We start from the raw sequence: 19,238 nt of genomic DNA, 5'->3' as shown, positions 1-19,238 counted from the left end.
CACTCCAACCTATAGAAGTGAGAAGTGTGATCCCAGGGCTTGGGGTCAGCATGGTGAGCTTTTAGGGGAAGTGTTAGGCTATGGCCTTCATTTTCTCCCTCCCTCTCTCCCTGTCTTCTTCAGTTTATAGATCACCTTTTCTGGGCAAAGTTGAGAATACTTTGCCATATAAACTGGGTTCTCTATACTCAAGGAGTTGTCCACCTAGTTAGGACAGATACGAATGTATATAACAACACCAGATAGCAGGAGTCAATGCCAGGCACGTGTAAGAGTCTTTACAATGATGTTTCAGACCCTGGAGCAGTCACTGAGGGCTGGATCATTGGAGAAAGCTTGTCAACAAGGGTGAGCAAGACATAGAAGAGATTATGGGGAGAGGGATTCCCAGGATGAGACTTCATGAACAAAGACATCACCAGGTCACTGTCACACCCAACACACTGAACTTGGCTCATACTGTCAGATACACTGAGCACAGTGAGAGAATGATTCAGCAGGTCCTCAAGTTCGCTGCATTTACATTGTCACATGTGGCTGTTGGTTCTAGAGTGTCTTATCTGCTGCTTCCTCTCTGTAGGATAGAACAGCACATATGGGTTTTTAATTGCATGGAGTCCCCCACCCCACAATGTATACATTGCTAAATGGTACCATCTTGGCTCCTCCATCCTTGTCTGGCAAATAGACATCAAGTCCTGGCAATTGGGCTGCAGTCTCTCCCTTCAGGCCCTCTCTACCCTTCGTGGGGGTCAGGTGTATTTTCAGAGCCTGTGAGCACAGGTTCCTGACCCTGTTCTCCTCTTCCAATCAGCTTTCCTACTATTGTCAGGCCTGTTGCCCTAGAAAACAAATGTATCCACTTTACTCCCATTGTGCTCAAAGTGAGGCTTATGTAGGTCTTTCTGGTCTGGCCCCTGCCTGCCTCTTTTGCTCCCTTCCTGTCTTCAAGTCACTGATGACGTCCCTGCTGTTAAATTCAATGGTTAATTACTTGTCCTCAACTTACTTGACCTTGAGTAGCACTCTATTTTCCCTCTTATTCCTTAATATTTTATTTATAAAGTTTTTCAAACTTATAAAAAAATTAAAGAACTGGATAATGAATGCCCATTTCCCTTCACCTAGACTCATCAGCTGCTCACATGTTACCATGTTCTCTTCTCTCTCTTAGAAACACACACACACACACATTCTTTTTTCTTTTTTTTTAGCATTATTTTTTTTCTGAACCATTTGGAAGCTGTAGGCAACTTGATTTCTTCAGCTTGCATCTCCTAAGAAAAAGAACATTTTCTTATGAAATCGCAGTACAATTAGTGCACCTAAGAAAAGCTATATTAATTTAATATCACCAGTAACATCATGAAATGGTTCAAAGGTAAATGTTCATGATTGTCACTAAATGGTCTTTTTAGTGGTTTTTCTTTTCCCTAGTTTCAGTATCCAAGAAAAGATCATGCATTGCTCTTGGTTGTCATGTTTTAGTCCATTTTTATCTAAAACATTCTTCCCTGCCCACCCCCCCCCCATGGTATTGACATTTTGGACAGTGTAGCTCAGTTATCTTGAAGAATGTTTCACTTCTAGATTTGTCTCTTTCCTCATGAGTAGATTCTGGTTAGACATTTTGGCAAGAATAGCATGTGAGTAGTGTGTACTTCCCATTGCATCACACTAGAGGCCCATATTATCAGGCTGTCTCACCCTGGGAGATGTGAAGTTTGGGTTCTTGGGTAGGGTTGTGACCACCAGATCCCTCCACTGTAAAGGTACATTTCCCGTTTGTAATTTATAGGTAATCTGTGAATTTCCTGTTCACCCAGTGCTTTCAGCATTCCCTGGTGGGCCTTGGCTGAATTGGTCCTTATGTTAGAACCTCATCTTTTTTTTTTTTTTTAATCATTTTTTTCTTGGCTTCTAGAGTCTGACTTGTTTTGGTTCTTCCTTACCTCTGCAGCTGCTCATTCTCAGTTTCTGTGGTTTCTCTCCTTGTCCTTGACCTCTCACTGTCAATGCTCTAGGACCTAATCTCCAGATTCTTTTCATCCTGTCTCGTGGCGTTAGATGCCATCTAGAAGCTGAGGACTCTAGTTCATATCTGCTTCCTTAAGTTTACATTTGTGTACGGACTGGCTCTTTGGCCTTTCTGCTTGTATGTCTCAGAAGCATCCCAAACTTCTTCGTCTTTTTTTTTTTTAATATTTTACTTATTTATTCATGAGAGATAGAGAGGCAGAGACACAGGTCCAGGGAGAAGCAGGCTCCGTGCAGGGAGCCCGATGCGGGACTCAATCCTGGGACTCCAGGATCATGCCCTGGGCCAAAGGCAGACACTCAACCACTGAGCCACCCAGGCATCCCACATCTCAAACTTCTTAGGTCCAAAAGTGATCCCCTGGTCCTTCCATCTGCTAACTTGCTCATCCATTTCAGTATGACAACTTCATCTTTCCAGTTGCTCAGGTCAAACCTTGGAGTTACTCTTGTCTCCTGTGTTTCTCATGCTCTCCATGTCCAATTCATCAGAAAATTCTGTTGATGTCGTCTTGAAAATATATGTAGACACTCTTCACTGTCTTCAGGAATCCTACCATACATAGTCTGCTCTCTCTGTTTCTAATCTTCCTTCTCCATGGTCTATTTTCAATACAACAGCCAGAGTAGTTTTTACAAAATATGGGTCCTTTATTCAAGGCTCCCCATCTTACTTGGAGAACAAGCCCCAAATCCTAGTCTTAGTCTATCAGGCCCTAGATGATCTGCTTCCCCTCCTCACACCATACCCTGCCTCCTGATTTCACTTGCATTATTCTTCCTCTTGCTTGTTCCACTCTAGCCACCCTGACATCCTTGCTGTTTCCAAACCTGCAAGGCACTCTTTTGCCTCAGGGCCTTTGCACTTGCTGTTCTAGCTGCCTGGAACATTTTCCTCCTAGATGTGCACATGGCTTTCCCTCGTTTCCTACAGGTCTTGGCTTAAATATCACTTTCTTAACTGGGCCTTCCCCGATCACCCCATCTACCCCCTGGGACTTCTTATCCCCTTTCTGTGCTCTTTTGTTCACCACAGACTTTATCATCACCTGACATATTTGGTATTTACTTGCTTATTATCTCTCCTTACACTGGAACTAAGAGCCACAAGGATAGAAGCGTTCTCTACTGCTCCGTCCCCAGAATTTAGATTAGTGTCAAGTACACAGCAGGCACTTAGTAAATATTTTTTGAATGAATGAATCGAATGAATGAATTTCTAGTACCTCAGCATAAGCTATAAACACTCCAGGTTCTAATCTAAGTACTGATTATTTAAAATTTCTGTATTCGCTACTGGCCACTGGTAGCTACTGCAGTAGATGGGAGACCAGAGTGTCCCAGATTGGGGTTCAGTGTTCAGACTGTAGTGATGAGATGGAACCCATGAATCCAACATTGGCCTGTGTGCCTATCCACTTACTTATATGTTTATGTGCTTTTGTGTGTCTGTGAGAGTCTGTGCCAGTGAGGTCATGTATAAAAGTCAGTGATCCTTCCATGTTTTCTTCTCCAAGAAAACCATACTTATTAGGACTGTAGAGCCTCTGTGAATGCCCCATGAGTGCCTCTGCTTGCAGCTGCAGCATCTTGAGGCTTCCACCCACCTGTGCTTTGGAGCTGCGCAGCAATCCAAAGGCTGGTGTGGCTACACCTGGAATATTCCTCTTTCTGGCTGGAGTGACACTGTGCCCTGGGAAGCACTTGAGCTCAAGTTCACTACTCAGGCATAAGCAAAGTGGCAACACAACAACATGAGACTAGGAGAACACTAATAGCTTTTGCATTTGCTGTTCTATCTGCTTGGAGGATCCTTCTCCCGAGTCTTCTTGTGGTTGGCTCCATGTTATTACTCAGATTTCCTCCCAAATGTTGCTCCTCTTAGAGAAGCCTTCCCAGAACACTCCCTTACCCATCTGAGGCTGTGCAGTTTGTGCATCAGAAAGCTTTGTGAGAGGGGCTAAAGTCTGGCTCATGTAGTAAAGTCTGGCTCATGTGGGTAAAGTCTGCCCATCAAGGATTTCACAGGTGAAATGCTCTGAACAGCTATCAGAGACCTTGGACATTGTATCCAAATCAGCCCCCCCCCCCCCGCCCTCCATCACTACTTCACATTATCTGCTTTTATCTTCATGGCATATCACAGTGCTATCTGAAATTATGCATTTCACAGACTTGAAATTATATTATTTATTTACTTGTTACCTGTGTCCTCCCACCAGAATATAAGCCTTAGGGGAATAAATTTGTATCTGTCTTGTTCCTTATTGTCTGTACCTGACACCTAGTAGGTATCAAGAAATATTTATCAATGAGCACATTCCCTCTCCTTATTTTGGGGAGATGTACATACTTACTTGTGTTTTTATTTTAGTAGCAAATTGCTCCTTAGGTCAGTTAGTTTACATTTAAGAAAACTGAGGACCTCAGAAATGAAAGGATTCAGCAAAGGGCACCCAGTTAATAATAGCAAAACTAGGTCTCGAACCCAGGACTTGTAGGCCAGGGTACTGGCCACTACAAGACTTGCCCAGCACTTCATCTGACCCTCAGCTTTCCGGTACTGGTGATACAAGTCCAGCTGAGACTTGCTTTGCCAATGGCTTAGAGCTACGGAGAGAGAGCTGGGGCTCCTTTCGGAGAAGTGGGAAGAGACTCTGAATTAATATTGGTAAATCATGGCAAAACCCTCTTGTGTGCATTATTATTATTGCCCCCCACATATTCTAAAATAATCCCTGTAAATAATTATAAAAATAAATCTCAGTGACAAATTTTGTATTTTACTTTATTTCCAGGAACACATTTATTCATCATAATCTCTTCAGGGGTAGGACAAATTGGAGCACTGGGTAGTGAATACAATTTGCAAATAGGCAATATAAGTAGAGAGAAAATTAATATGTATTCCTCAGCGCTCTAAAAGGAGAGGAAGAACATTAATAGCCATTTCCTTGAAGATATAACTTTGAAAATGTTATTTCTGATCCATCAGTATGGGGCTTGGTATGAGGAAGATGGTTACGACGTGACAAGAAGTGATTAGATGTGAAATGGCACCTTTCTGGTGCTCTTCCCCAGTCTCTTCACCCTCTTCTTACTGGGATGTAGTAGAAGTCCCATTTTATTTCCTTCAGAAGATGAGAATTCTGGCCCAGGGTCAGCTGCTCCTGTGCTGGGCGGCCTGGGACAAGTCCCTTCCGTGCCTTTGGCCTCAGTTTCCTCAATCAGTAGTTGCAGTAAATGATTTCTAAAGCAGCAAGTCTGGTGGCCACAGTCCAAATTACCTGGGGGTACTTGAGAAAATATACATGTGAGGGCTGCATCTGTGGAATCAGAATCTCATTTGCTGAGTCCTACACATTTTATTTTTTAATTTTTAATTTTTAAAAAATATTTTATTTTCTTATTCATGAGAGACACAGAGAGAAAGAGGCAGAGACACAGGCAGAGGGAGAAGCAGGCTCCCTGTGGGAAGCCCGATGCGGGACTTGATCCTAGGACCCCGGGATCATGCCCTGAGCTGAAGGCAGCCGCTCAACTGCTGAGCCACCCAGGTGCCCCAGTCCTGTACATTTTAATTGGGGGGTGGGGGGGCTTATCAACCTCTAAAGAATAGAACCTCTCCAAGCCAAGTTGGGAATCTGGCACTTGGACGTGCTTCTCTCTCCCCCACAGGACAGTATGAAGTTGAACAGGTTCTTCTGGTCCATGTTCTTTTTCCTTTTCAAAAGTCCACTATGAGCCTCTGTCCTCAAACCAGAGATAACCTCCCTTCTGGCCCCCCCCCGCTAAGGACTGGGAGCATCCAGCAAGTTCCGGGCAAATTGCTGTTTTCAGGATTTGTGAAAATAATGCTAAGAGATTACCAGGTAGCAGTTCCAGCTATGACTTCTCTTTTCCTGACCCTTCCATCCAGTCTCCTCCATTATTTTTTAATTACAAAGGCAGGGTAATGCTTGTTGCAAAAATCACAGAACATATGCAGTGAAAAGCAGAAACCCCTCTCCCACCCACCTTTCTCAAACCTACTCCCATCCCCACTCCCTGCTAATGTTTGCATTTTAATAGAAACAATAGTCACAGTATCTTTTAAGATCCGAAGAGCAGGGAACTCAGGCACTGAGAATTAATGGCAATGATAATTATAATAGTATACAGTAATAATAAACTAACATTTATGCCATGAATAATCATGCCAAACATTATGATTGCATTTAATGTATATATTTTAAAATGTAATTTGTTCTGGTTGGGAGATCAGGGAGGTGTTTTGGAATCTAGATCATCCTTAATCCCTCACAAACATGCAAATATTGCAGCAAGGGCCCTGGAAACCTCTCCTCTTTCCTAAACTCCCTCTTTTAGAGTGAAAGGAGGCTGCTTCAGCAACAAAGACCATTTTGTATGCAGACCTCCAGATTTTTTTTTTTTAATTGAAATCTGAATGTGGTGAGTCTGAACTAGGGGCTGGGGCATGATTAATTACAGCAATCATCTTAACCTGCCCAGGGGTTGGGCCTGAAAGAAATGAGGCCAGGCTGAATAGAAATTCGACTAAGGATAGGTAGGAATGCTAATAAAACTTTGTTAACTGGCCCTATCCTCTCCACTGGTGATGCACAGAGTTGGAGGATTTTAAGAAATCAGTTCCTGTTTCACTGGTTCTGGACGACCCCAGAATCAACTCCCTTGATTGCAAATAAACAGGATTTTCCTTTTTGTCCGCAGGAATGCGATGGAGGAAGAACTCTAGGGGGAAGGGCCTTTTCTGCCAAAGGATAATAATAACAAAGATGACAGTAGGAATAAAATATTGCCCTCTTCATCAAGGGTGATAAAGAAATGTCTAGTGGTGTCGAACCTTCTCACTCTCCATTTGCAAGTGTTAGAGCTCCAGAATTCATAGGCTCAGGATTAGTTGCCCAGATCTGATTTGGACTTTCTGTTCTGTAGTCCCCATGAATATACTATACACGTTGGGGTACCTGTCTCAATTTTGGGCACAGGAAATAGGATCACAATTACAGGGCTTCTTGCTGACATAGTACTGCAGATGTCTGAGCACACATCTTTCCTGAAGTGTATGTCTTCGTTATGTACACCCTGAGTGCCTAGTCTTTGGAAGCTGGGGCAGAGGAGCTGTGGGAGAAAATGGGGTGAGGCAGGGGTCTACTACTGCAGCTCACACTCAGTTGCTCACTGGAATGGCGGGAGGGAACTGAAGAAGAATCTGGATGACCCGGTGAGCCGTCTCTTCCCCTCTGTGCTTCTGGGGCCAAAGTGGAAAGAGATGTGTTCAAGATGAAGCCCCAAGCAAGATGTGTCTCCGCTGTTCACTTTTGTAAACTTCCTGTGTTGGGAAGGAATCATTTATTCACCTCCTGGGCCAACCTTATCTCAGCATTCCTTTGCTCTCTCCCACTTCCAAAGGGAGGGCCATATTACCTGAAGAACTTTACCTTTGTTATTTAATTTTCCTTTTTGCTCAAGAAAATGATGAGGAAGTAGCAGGATGTCCTCAACCCTCCTATTCCGATTTTCTTTGACCCAGAGATACAGATCCTTCTTCTCCCTCCTTTCCTGTTCTTCTCTCACCTACTTGTTCTCTTCTGAAGATAACTTCCTAAGCTGAAGGCAGTAAGGGGAGGTGAATCCAGTCTGGTTTTAGAGGAGCCCTTCCCCGCCAAATTCAACCAATTTCTCCTCTGCTCAAGAGCTTTCAGTAGTTCTATGTTGTCATCAGCTTACATTTCAAAGCCCACGTCAATCTGAGCTAGCCTTATTTTTTTGTGATTTCCCCGATTATCTGTCCCTTACCTAGTCAGCTGGCCCCCTGGGTGTGATCACCTATCAGAGACAAGAGGGGTGGGGGCGCAAAACAGCTAAAAGCCAGGCAGAGGATGGGAGAAGTGGGAGGGGTAGGGGATGAAAGGATTCTAAAAGACCTTGAGTGACATTGGAAATTTTGGGCTGTGTTATTAGCTGATTGGGAGCATTGAAAGATTTCAGGTGGGTCCAATCAGGCTTTTAGGATGATCACTCCAGCACTGTGCAGAGGAAGGAAAAAATAGTGAGGAAGCCCTGGAAAGGTAGAAAAGATCCCTGCCTACTTTGGCGTCATTGGTAGAGTGTCCACAAAACAGTCTGTGCTCAGAAGACACAGCTGTGTATGGATGCGGGGGCACGGATGAGATGACCTCAAGCACCCTCCTGCTGGGGTGAGAGTGTGTATGTTCCCATTTCATCTGTGAGTAGGTTTAAGCCTGTTTCCACATGCCCTCTCCTGCCAGTCCTCTCCCCTTCCTTCTAGGAAGGCCAAGGTGGAAGGTGGAGAGGGCAGTGTATCAGGACTGTCAGGGCCTGGTCCACTTCCTCCTTTTTGGGCAGGAAAGGCAGACAAAAGTGGACAATGGACCAGAGAGGCTGCATCCAGCAGAGAAGGAGAGAGGAGCATGAGGAGCTGGTCTGTGGGGCAGAAGGCCTTGGAAGATTCCCTTTGATCCCCCTTATCTCTGGAGGGCAAGCTGCCTTTTTTGGCCTGTAGGACCTTTTGTTGCAGCATTTCCTGAAACCCCTCAAAGTAAACACAGCCAAGTCTCTGTTCTTAGAGTTCCCCTCTGCTATGTCTGCTCCTCCCAGCAGGGAGAGGGGCAGGCAGGTCAGCCCTCAGAGGTCAACACCGCTCATCAGGATGCTGACAAGAAGGGCCCACATTACAATGTGTTGGCACCAGGCCCGAGAGACAATGATGATAGCCACAATATGCTTAACCACGATCGTAATTATCATCAGCTGCACAAACAGGGGTTTCTAAGTGCTGTTTAGACACACCGAGCAATGAAAACAAAAGCCCTGGGAACACCCTCCTCAACAGCGGTGGGAGCTACAATCATCAGTGGGGTCTACTGAATTGAGGTAACTGCAATGCAGGGCGTCAGACCTGGAGCCTGGCCCTCAGGACTTAGTTTCCCCTTCTGTTTGGATGGGGCCGGTACTCACCGGTGGGAGGGAAAGAGGGAGGGGGGGAGCGGCCAGTCAAGGCCAGACCGACTCTGGTGATAATGTGACAATGAAGTGGTATGTGGTAATAGCTTCCTGCATCCTGGGGATGGAGGCACGAAGGCAAAAATTCACAGGGAGAAAATGTGGTTCCTTTCAGTTGAGGACAGACAGGAGCTGCCCACCCAACCTGGTGCAGGAGGCAGTAAAGGCCACCTTTCGCTTGCAGCTGAGTGGGTGTGTGTTGGGGTTGGGGTGGGGGTGGGGGTGGGGGTGGGGGTGTGGAATCTGACCGCATGGGTGACTTGGAGCTTCACAAATAAGAGGGAGAGAATCCGAGAAACCTGAAATTTTGGGGACCCCACTGACTCCCCTTCTCGAGGGCTTATCCCTGTCAGCTGGGGGGCTGTTAGCTATTCGTAGGGAAATCCGATCGCCCCTTCCTCCCGCCCCACCAGGTGTCCTTTCAACCTCCCCGTGGGCCGCTGCCCCTCCAAGGGGGGGAGGGGACTTGGGTCCCCGCCCCCCTCCCCCCCCCCCCCCCCGCCCCGCGGTCGCGGCAGTTATGTAACCTGGATTGTGAAACAGAGGAGCGGCCGGCTGCCCGCGCCCCGGGCTGGCTAACGGCTCGGACCCGGCGCCCCTGGCGCGGAGCCCCCTCCCCGGGCCGCCCCCACTAACGAGTGGGGCTGCGCGCGTGGCGCTTGGGGTGGGGGGTGCTCCTGTTCCCCTGACCCCCCGGCGGCGACGGCGCCCGGGGGCGCTCGGGGGTCCAGGGCGATCGCGTCGGGGGTCCAGGGCGCGCGGCGCTGGGGGCCACCTGGGGGCGCGCCTCGGTTCACCTGCGCGGGGGCCGCGGCGCAGGGCGCGCAGCTGACCCGGGTCCCAGCACCCGGCCGGCGCCTCGGGCTTCCGCCGGGTCAGCTGACTGCTTAGTGCGGAACTGCGCGCCCCGCCGGGCTGCCCGCCGCCGCCGCGCTGGGTGCTCCGCGCTCGGTGCTCCGTGCTGGGTGCTCCGCGCTCGGTGCTCCGCGCCCCCACTCGGTGCTCCGCGCCGCGCGTCCGTCCGGTCGTCATGGCCGGGCTCGTGGTCAGTGGAACTCAAGTAAGTCCGCCAGGACGAGCCCCGCTCCCGCTGGGGGCAGTCGGTTTGGGGAGAGGGAGTTCTGGGGGCAAGGGGCCGCCCCGAGGTTAGGAAGAGCTCCTCGCCCAGGCTCAGGGGGGCTGCTGTGTCTGGTGCTGGCGACTCTTTCAGGTGCCCAGGCCCGCCCCCTCAGCCCGGCTTCGGGCCGGCACACCCCCTGGGCGTGGGGGAAGAGGGGAAGGCCCCCTCGGTGCACCAGGCCCCCTACGCCTCCTCTGTCCCTAGCGCTCAATGCTTAGGCCAGCAGGGCCAGTCCTCCCTCAGGTAGAGTCATCCATGCCCACAGCTGATGGTAGTTTCCGGGGCGCATTAAAAGTGTGTAACCTCACAGTCAGGAGAAAGTAACTTTGGTCAAAGAAAACCTCTTAATATATTCGCCTTTACACGAATGAAGTTGAAAAATTATTTATTTATTTATTATTTATTTATTTATTTATTTATTTATTATTTATTATTTATAAAGATTATTTATGATAGACATAGAGAGAGAGAGAGAGAGAGAGAGAGAGAGAGAGAGAGAGAGAGAGAGAGAGAGGCAGAGACACAGGAGGAGGGAGAAGCAGGCTCTATGCCGGGAGCCCGACGCGGGACTTGATCCTGGGACTGCAAGATCGCGCCCTGGGCCAATGGCAGGCGCTAAACCGCTGAGCCACCCAGGGATCCCCTGAAGTTGAAAAACTTAAGTTTAGGGGGGTGTGTGTGGTTTATTTTTTTAAGGAGCCCAGGATGGCAGAAATACCTAGGTCCCGCCAAAGACTGCATTCCCGGGAGGCTCTAAGTTTGGGGGCCACACTGCAGACTGCCTCTGGATCCTAAGCAGAGGGCCCTTATTCAAGGCAGGTAGAAGGCTAAAGTCCTCTGGTTTTATTTTGGCACCTGATTTTTTTTTAGTTTATTATATGATTGATAGACAATGTTTTATTAGTTTCAGGTGTACAACAGTGCTTCGACAATCCCGTACATTATACCTTGCTCACCACAAGTGTAGTTACCAGCTGTCACCATACGTTATTACAATATTATAGACTATATTCCCTAAGCTGTACTTTCTCATCCTCATGACTTATTTTATAACTGGCACTTTGTACCCCTTAACCCCCTTCACCTATTTTGCCTATCCTCCTCTCCTTGTCCCCTCTGGCAAGCACCAATTTGTTCTCTTGTATTTGAGTCCGTTTTTGTTTTTTGTTCATTTTTTAGATTCCACGTGCAAGTGAAATCCTATGGTGTTTGTCTTTCTGTGACTTATGTCACCTAGCATAATATCCTCTAGGTCCATCCATGTTGTCGCAAATGGCAAGAGCTCATTCGGCACCTGACTTTTTGAACAGGTGTCTGTGAGGAATGGCAACATTCCAGTTTCAACTCTGGGTGACACCTAGCCTCACTTGCTCTCAGCCCTGTAGTGAAGCCTCAGGTGTTCTTAGTCATTGCTGGAGGGATGCTGGGCCCAGGTGGCTTTTACCTTCTGGAAAAGCCAGGTTTCTCTTTCTAACCTCTGATTAAGCCAACCCTCTTCTCACCTTTCCTTGCATGCCCTAGAGAAATAGCTCTGAGGTTTTAAAGCTCTCTCCTTGGATTGCCTAAGGGAGGTAGCGTCAGGCACAGTTAGATTTTTGAGGTTACTTTGGGCAAATGTTTCCACCTTCTCAGTTCAGAAGTGAGCAGGCCAGGGACAGACCAGCCTGTGGGAAAGGTTAAAAATGATGGGTACAGGGGATCCCTGGGTGGCTCGGGGGTTTGGCGCCTGCCTTTGGCCCAGGGCATGATCCTGGGGTCCTGGGATCAAGTCCCACATCAGGCTCCCTGCATGGAGCCTGCTTCTCCCTCTGTCTGTGTCTCTGCCTCCCCCACCCCTCGAATAAATAAATAAAATCTTTAAAAAAAAATGATGGGTACATTTCGATGGCAGGGAAAAGGATTTTGGGGATTTAACCTGCCTGCCTTTAGAGGGAGGAGCTGGAGGAGGGGACCTCTGCCCAAGAATGGCCCCTTCCCCGAACCAGTCCCTAGGTCTCTGCATTTCAGACCCAGCATTCTTTGGGTGTAGCTTCTTCCAACTTCATGAAGCACTCGACAGTAGGGCTAAGAACTTTCCTGTGCTGCCTCTCTTCCCCCATGTCCCTAACTTGGTTTTTCTGTACCTCTTGCTTTTAGCCCACTCCAAATGGCTCAAAGGCAATCCCTAATGAGAGGACAGACTAAGAAAGTACTCCTGGAGTGTTCATCCCCCATGTCCTAAACCTCCTAGGCCAGGAGCTCTGTGTGGCAACCCTGGAGTTTAGGGCCTTTGTAGCATCCTGCCCCTCTTCAGTTTCTAAAGACAGCCATAACAAGAAGTAGTTCCTGGAATGTGAGTCACATGGTACTTCTCTAAGTTTGGTGGAGCCTACTTTAAAAAAAAAAAAAAAATTCCCATGAGCCGATAATGTTGATCCTGTTTTTACTGCAATGCTGCTTATATATACAAACACATAACCACATAGAATTTTTTCTAAGTTCAGAGAGACCTATCCCCCAAATAAAGAGATGGTTTAAGTGCACAGAAGAAAAAACCCCCACCGTGACACCACTGAAACAATTGAATGAGATAGATGATGTTTTGTTGAAATTAGGCCACTGCTTTCAACACCACGGTGGGCTGACTGCTGTTGCCTGGGGTTTTAGGAGTTCACGGGCCTACATCAGTCCTCTTTCCTCTTTCCACTCTTCTCTGTAAAAATCTTTTTATTTAACATGAATCTGACTTCATTTGGCCTTCTCTTGGCTTGAAGGCATCATTTATATCACCAGTAAGTCCCCAGTCGTCTTTTTCCACTAGTTTTTGACAAAGTAGCAACATTGATCTAATTGTAGATACAAATGCAAACTTGGAATTCAGGCTCTGAAATTTTGTGCCCAAGAGACATGACTAACAAATCCCTTTCTTAGGGATATTAGTCTCATTCAACTGTTTACTGAGTGGCCACTAGGTGCCATGGACAGTGCTGTGTACTCTTCTCCTTGCTATAGGTAAGTTAAGGATCTAGGACTCACTGGGCTATTTCACCAGGATTGACTAGGTAACAGCCAGGTGCTAGGCATTTAGAAATGTTAGTTCCCTTATTCTTTACGTCTTTTGGATGCAGTTTGTGTTAGACTAGTTTACAAAAGAGGAAACAAACTCTCTGAGACTGTGACCCAGCCAGGATATCAGTAGTAGTAGCACAGGGATGGTTTCTACTCTGACAGAATTTACAGTGCTGCAGATTTAAAATCGAGGAGCTTCTACCCCTGGCTGGGGTGAGGCCTCAGAAAATAACCATCATCTCTATAAACAGTCACTAACAAACCTATCATCCTCCGAAATGCCTAGGGGGCCAGACTGTTCCAACTGCAAAAAGAAATCTGTAGTCTTCCTCAGTTTGGTAATTCCCTGTGGCTTCTGCTCAGAGGGGCTGGGGATGTGTGTATGTGGGGATTTTGCACAGATATTTCTGACTTACTATCCAGTTTCCCTATATAGGGATCTTGCTATGTTTTCATTTCCCTGATAATGGTGTCCCTTTCTGTTACTATTCCACCCAGGGTAGAAGTCTTGGGATACTGGTGATAAAGGGTAGGCAAATGAAAAGTCAAAGTTTGGGTTTTTCATTCTAAAAGTGATTGACTAAATGCAATGATTCTTGTTCTGGATGTGCGCTTCTGTGGCATTTAGGGTTTTTAAAAATTTTATTTACTTATTCATGAGAGACACACAGAGGCAGAGACCTAGCCAGAGGAAGAAGCAGGCTCCTTGTGGGGACCCTGTTGCGGGACTCAATCCCAGGACCCCAGGATCACGACCTGAGCCAAAGGCAGACACTCAATCACTGAACCACCCAGGGTTCCTACATTTAGGGTCTATAAATTTCAATTTCCCTTCTCTTATTTGCTCAAGAAGCCAACTCTTTTTGGCCTGGCTCTACTGCCCTTGTTACATTAGGTAATCCTCTGCTCCGAGAAGCTTCCTGACATCCTGAGAGATAATGCCTTCCACTCAGGAGCACGTCCTAAACATGACTTTCTTCTCATCTTGAGCGTTGATTGCAGCACCTGGCAGTGGCTGCTTGCTGCTCTTAAGCCTTGTCACACTGACTTGGACCCTTAAATGTGGTTGGCTTAACTCCTATCTCTGAATGCTCCCAGTTTACCATGAAGACTGGCAGGGGTCTGGTGTCCAAGCATATAGATGGCTTATCAAGTTGGTTTTCATACTAAATTTTAGAGACTTGGTCTTCACTATGCAACAAGTAGTGCTTTATTTAGTTTTCCTGGGATCTTGTGTTAAGCTATTGCAAGAAAACAAGCTGATGAAAGTCTTGTTAGGCATGTAAATGAGCTGCAGCTGCATGGTGATAGCTGTCCTTGGTGCTCCTTTTGCCTCTGAAAGGAGATCCTACAGAAGAAAAGGGGGAGCAAATATCCCTCTCTTTCCCTAGGTTCTGATGTTCTTCTGGGGCTTTCAACATCCTATCATGAGGTAGTTCATGACCATTCAACTAGGAAGACACATTTTTGAGGCCAAAACACGATGATAGGTGCATCACTGGTGTTTATTGATCAAGAAAATCCACATCCACATGTGGATTTGTAAGAACTCTTTGTAGACCAAGTTGGAAGTTTCTATGCCTGGTGCAGGACTTTGGGCTTTATCAGACAAAGCTGTCTTATACTGGGCATGCTGCCGAAGTCCTAGTTACTTTGTAAGAACATGGGGGGATTTTGAGAAATTGGATCCCTATAATATTTTAAAATTTTATTTATGAGAGACAGAGACCTAGGAAGAGGGAGAAGCAGGCTCCCTGCAGGGAGCCTGATATGACTTGATCCCAGGACCCCAGGATCACAACCTGAGCCAAAGGCAGAGGCTCAACCACTGAGCCACCCAGGCGCCCCCTATAAGGTTTAGTCTTTGGTGAGTCTATAAGGACAGAGCTCAGCTTCTACATCTAAACCTCAGCCTCTATGTTGTATATACCCTAGAGATCGTGAATAATGGTGCATATAAGGTGGGGGTGCATGCTGGGGTGAAAGGGGTGGGTTTTCTGGTGATTTCCATGGGCCTGCAGATATTATAATCCAGAAACTGCTGCTGATCAAATGGGTATCCTGAGGGAAACTGAAGTCCCTTATATCCCCAGTGTCTTCTTGCTGTAGGATTTCCATCTCTACTTGGAAGCAGAACTTTATTATACAAGGAGTTCTGAGGAAAGACAGGTCCCATGTAGAAAAGGGAGGTTGCTAGATTGTTAGAGACCTTTATTTTTTAGCTTGTGTCTTCTGGAGTCCAAATCATTATGTTGGCCTCAGCCTGTTTTTTTTTTTTTTTTTTTTTGTTCCTTCTCGCCTACTCTCTCTCCTCCAAAAGTGAAGTTATTGAGGGAGTGAATGCAAGATACCTCCTGTCAGCAGTCTGTTCCCATTGGCTAGGACAGGGTTGGGAACAGACTGGGAACAGCATATTAGGGTACAGTGTGATTTTTTTTTTTTAATTAGGCAGAGTCCTGTGAAAGTGCTGTTTCTGTAGTTCTAAGATTGAATATTAGTAAGTCATAATGTTCAACCTAATATCTGGTGTTCTCTATGGCCACCATATTCTTGTTCTCCATTAGGAAGCATAGCCCCCAGGGGAATCTCTTTTTTATTCTCATACCTGAAAAAGGGTCAGGACTATAGCCATATAATAGGCCTGAGTTTTTACCTGGTGGTGGTGGGGTGGTTAGGGAGTCATTTAGGGAAGTATCATATATTTTGATCCACTGGCCAACTCTCACCCATGGGTTTGTTTTATGGATTTTGGAGTTAGTGGTCGAATTGGCAACTATCTGTAAAAATGTGTTTCAAAGATTGAACAGTTGGAGCCTTGAGAAAGCCCTCTGACCTTCCCACTATCAGAAATTCTGCATCAAATTTCAGTTCAGCTCTTAATATTTGGACACACACTAGGTTGTTAATAGTGATGATAAAATAAGTAAAAGAAGACCTAAGGGAACAACCTGCAACACAAGTGGGATAGGTTGCAAAAGGCTCCCTGGAGAAAAGAGACTTGGAAGCTGTGGCCACCCTTCATTTCCCCGTCGCCTTCAAATCTGCTTTGTCGAGAGTGTGGGGGACATTTTATACACAGTGGTAATAGGATGTGATTGGCGGTCTGGGAAGGTTTTCTTGTCCAACCCTATTTGTTCCAGCACCCTGCAGGTTGAATGCTGGTAAGTGCATCTGCTGTATCTTTTATGAGGTAATGTGCATAACAGGGTATTTGGGGGAGGGGGGAAGAGAGGAGGAGAGGGAGGAGGAGAGCCAGAGGGGCAGCTGTTGGAAAGGCCCCTGAGCGAGAGGCTGATTGCTGTGATTATATCAGTGTGCTCTGACATGGGGGCTTTTTTGGACACCTGAATCTGGCCAATTTTAGTCCAATTTCCATTGTGCTAGGATTAGTCCCCATCATGCTAAATGTACCAGGAAAGGGGAGCTGTTGGCAGAGTCCTTGAAGCCCCCAAAGCTGATTTGATCAGGAAAACAGTCACAACTGTGGCCTTTCTGTGTGGGGGTGGGGTGGGGTGGGGTGAGGGGGTGGGGAGCTTGCGTTGCAAGTTACGGAAGCAATCTTGGGATCAATGACTCAGGGTTGGGAGCAGCTGGGCGATTTCCGTTTGCCACATTGTTTCTGTTCCATTTAATTTCCAGGTGTCCTACATAGGCCAGGACTGCAGAGAAATTCCAGAGCACCTTGGCAGGGACTGTGGACATTTCGCAAAGAGGCTTGATCTGAGCTTTAACCTTCTGAGGTATGTACCATTCACAAGATGCAGACCAGGCCAGGCAGGCCCAGTCCCCATGGTAACAGCCTGCAGGTGAAAGTCACCATCCAGTTCTGCAGGGGGTGTGGGGTCTGAGACGTGCAATCACACCCCTAAAGTGGGACTTTGCTTCCGATGAGTCGTCCGCTAGCCTCTCTGTGCCACTGAAAAGGCTGTGAGCGTGGACAACTCCATCTCCCCTGACCATTGTGGCGGTACTTTGTTCTTTTCCTTACTCACTGATACCCATGCAGACAAGTTATACTCTTGGGGAAGGAATAAGCTGGAAAATGGTCTTGCATTTTGGGATATTTAGGAATGCTTTTCTGGATAACCCCATCTCCCAAAGATTTGCCAAATCACAGGTAGGGTGTGTGTGTGTGTGTGTGTGTGTATATAATCATTCTTTGTTTTTCCTTTTTTAATGAGTTGAAACCTTAAATATTTGCTATGATTTCTCCCAGATGGTATTTCAGAGTAATTCAGACACTGTTGGCATGGGGCAGGTGGGAGGGGAACTCTAACAACTGTTCCAATCTTGGCAAAGGTTAACTGTGATCTTCTATATTATTCCATTGGAGATTACAGACAGTTACATCATTTCTTCATAAGAGGTTACCATTTGTGACTGGTTTGGGGGCTTGGAAGAGGAAGTAGAAGGTACTTGGAAAGCCAATATTGGGGGATAAATGAGCGGGGGTCAGGGTGGTGGCTTTTCCTAATAATCTGGTTCCATGTGGAGCTTTTCTCCTAAATGCTCCCTTGAGCTGTGCTGTCCTCCCAATGGAACAGACTCTTGGGATGGAAGGAGAGATGAAGAGCTCAAATGCCACCCCAGGACTCACACACTTTCGTATTTCCACGCCTTGGAGTCTTTTCTCTTCCAGCCTATGAGTCAGGACACTTGGGAATTAAGCATTTGAGAGAAGATGGACAAAACTCAGGGTATTAAGGCACTAGCAGGCAGAGGGAGTGACTTTAAGCCAAGAGAGACTTTTGGGCTGGTACTTACTGAGATGCATGGTCTTCAGGGAAGGAGTGTCCAGAAGAGTATGTAGAAGAGAGTTGACACTGAGGGCATTTTCTCCCTGGCTCCCAAAGGAGTCCCCGCTGCTTCTGGGGAGATATGGGAACTGAAAAGTCACAAAATAGTGAGTAGTGATGAGAGGATGCCAAACAAAGAAATGCTGACTCTAAAGAAATTAAGGATGATTTTTGGTCCCGATACCCAAGGGCAGGACAAAAGTACACAGCCTGACCTGGACGGTGCCTGAGACATGTGCCCCTTAAAAAAAGCTCCCCAGTGCAGACTCAGGGGAAGGGTGTCTTTGCTTGAGCGTTGGAAGAAGTTCTTTCTGTGTGACTGGCTTCCAGAAGCTTGGGGCATTGTGGCTCAGGCTGTGGCTGCCTTGCTGGTGGGAGCCCGGATGTGGGTTGGGGGGAGGCTGGGCCCCATGAGGGAGTGTGTCAGTGGGGACAGGTCATGGGACTGAGCTGTCAGGTCTGAGGAAACAGAGCTGTCTTTGTCAAACTCAGAGGCCCTGCCTCCCTTTGGCAGAGAAGGGGCTGGACCCTGGGAGACGTGTGTGTGTGTGTGTGTGTGTGTGTGTGTGTGTGTGTGTGTGAGTGAGAGAGAGAGAGAGAGAGAGAGAGAGAGAGAGAGATCTGGGGCAGTGGTGGGAAGGGGCTGTGGGCTCTGAGGGGCTGGATGTATAAGGATTTATCATAGGAAATGACAGGTTCTAGAGGCAGGGCAATCCAGTGAGAGGAAGGTCAGTAAAACAAATTTGGAGGAAGGGGGGTTGTGAATCTGATTCTCCTTTGTTGAGAGGAGAACATTTCTGTAGTGTTGAGTTTGAGATGCTATCCCCTCTTTTGGTGTGTGATCACCATGCTCGGTTACATAGCTGGATTGGGACGGGGATGGGTGCTGGAGGGGTGAGGTCTAAGGTTCAGGAAGAGTTTACGTGAGGACTTGGTTAAGCCGGAGGGACTTACAGATCAGAATGGAGAAAAGCAGCCCTGACTTAACGTGGGTGTGTTGGGGCTGGATCCTCTTTGACCGTCTTATAGTCCTAACTGGGGAGATGAGGGGAGGTGATGCTTTCTCTTGGGAGTCAGGGGGAGATGTGAGCTTATTTAGGCACTGGTCTCTATCTCTGCCTTCAGCTGGATCAAAATCCAAGCTGTTTTAGCTAATTCTAAAAAAAAAAAAAAAAAGTGGCTGAAAGGAG

General features: G+C 47.0%; 1 protein-coding gene across 1 annotated transcript in view; it reads left to right on the top strand.

The window, feature by feature from the left end:
- The first annotated feature begins 9,836 nt into the window (after positions 1–9,836).
- The window catches only part of LRMDA (leucine rich melanocyte differentiation associated), a 1,013,426-nt gene continuing 1,004,024 nt past the window's right edge, over positions 9,837–19,238 (top strand). The window contains exons 1-2 of the mRNA XM_055325848.1: positions 9,837–10,144; positions 16,892–16,992. Coding sequence (XP_055181823.1) covers positions 10,115–10,144; positions 16,892–16,992 — 131 coding nt within the window. The 5' untranslated portion in view covers positions 9,837–10,114. The remainder of the gene's footprint in view (positions 10,145–16,891; positions 16,993–19,238) is intronic.

This window comes from Nyctereutes procyonoides, unplaced genomic scaffold (assembly GCF_905146905.1).
Source record: "Nyctereutes procyonoides isolate TBG_1078 unplaced genomic scaffold, NYPRO_anot_genome, whole genome shotgun sequence".
NCBI classification, from domain to species: domain Eukaryota; kingdom Metazoa; phylum Chordata; class Mammalia; order Carnivora; family Canidae; genus Nyctereutes; species Nyctereutes procyonoides.
Note: the sequence above shows the minus strand (reverse complement) of the source record. Positions and strands in the feature narration are given on the sequence as shown.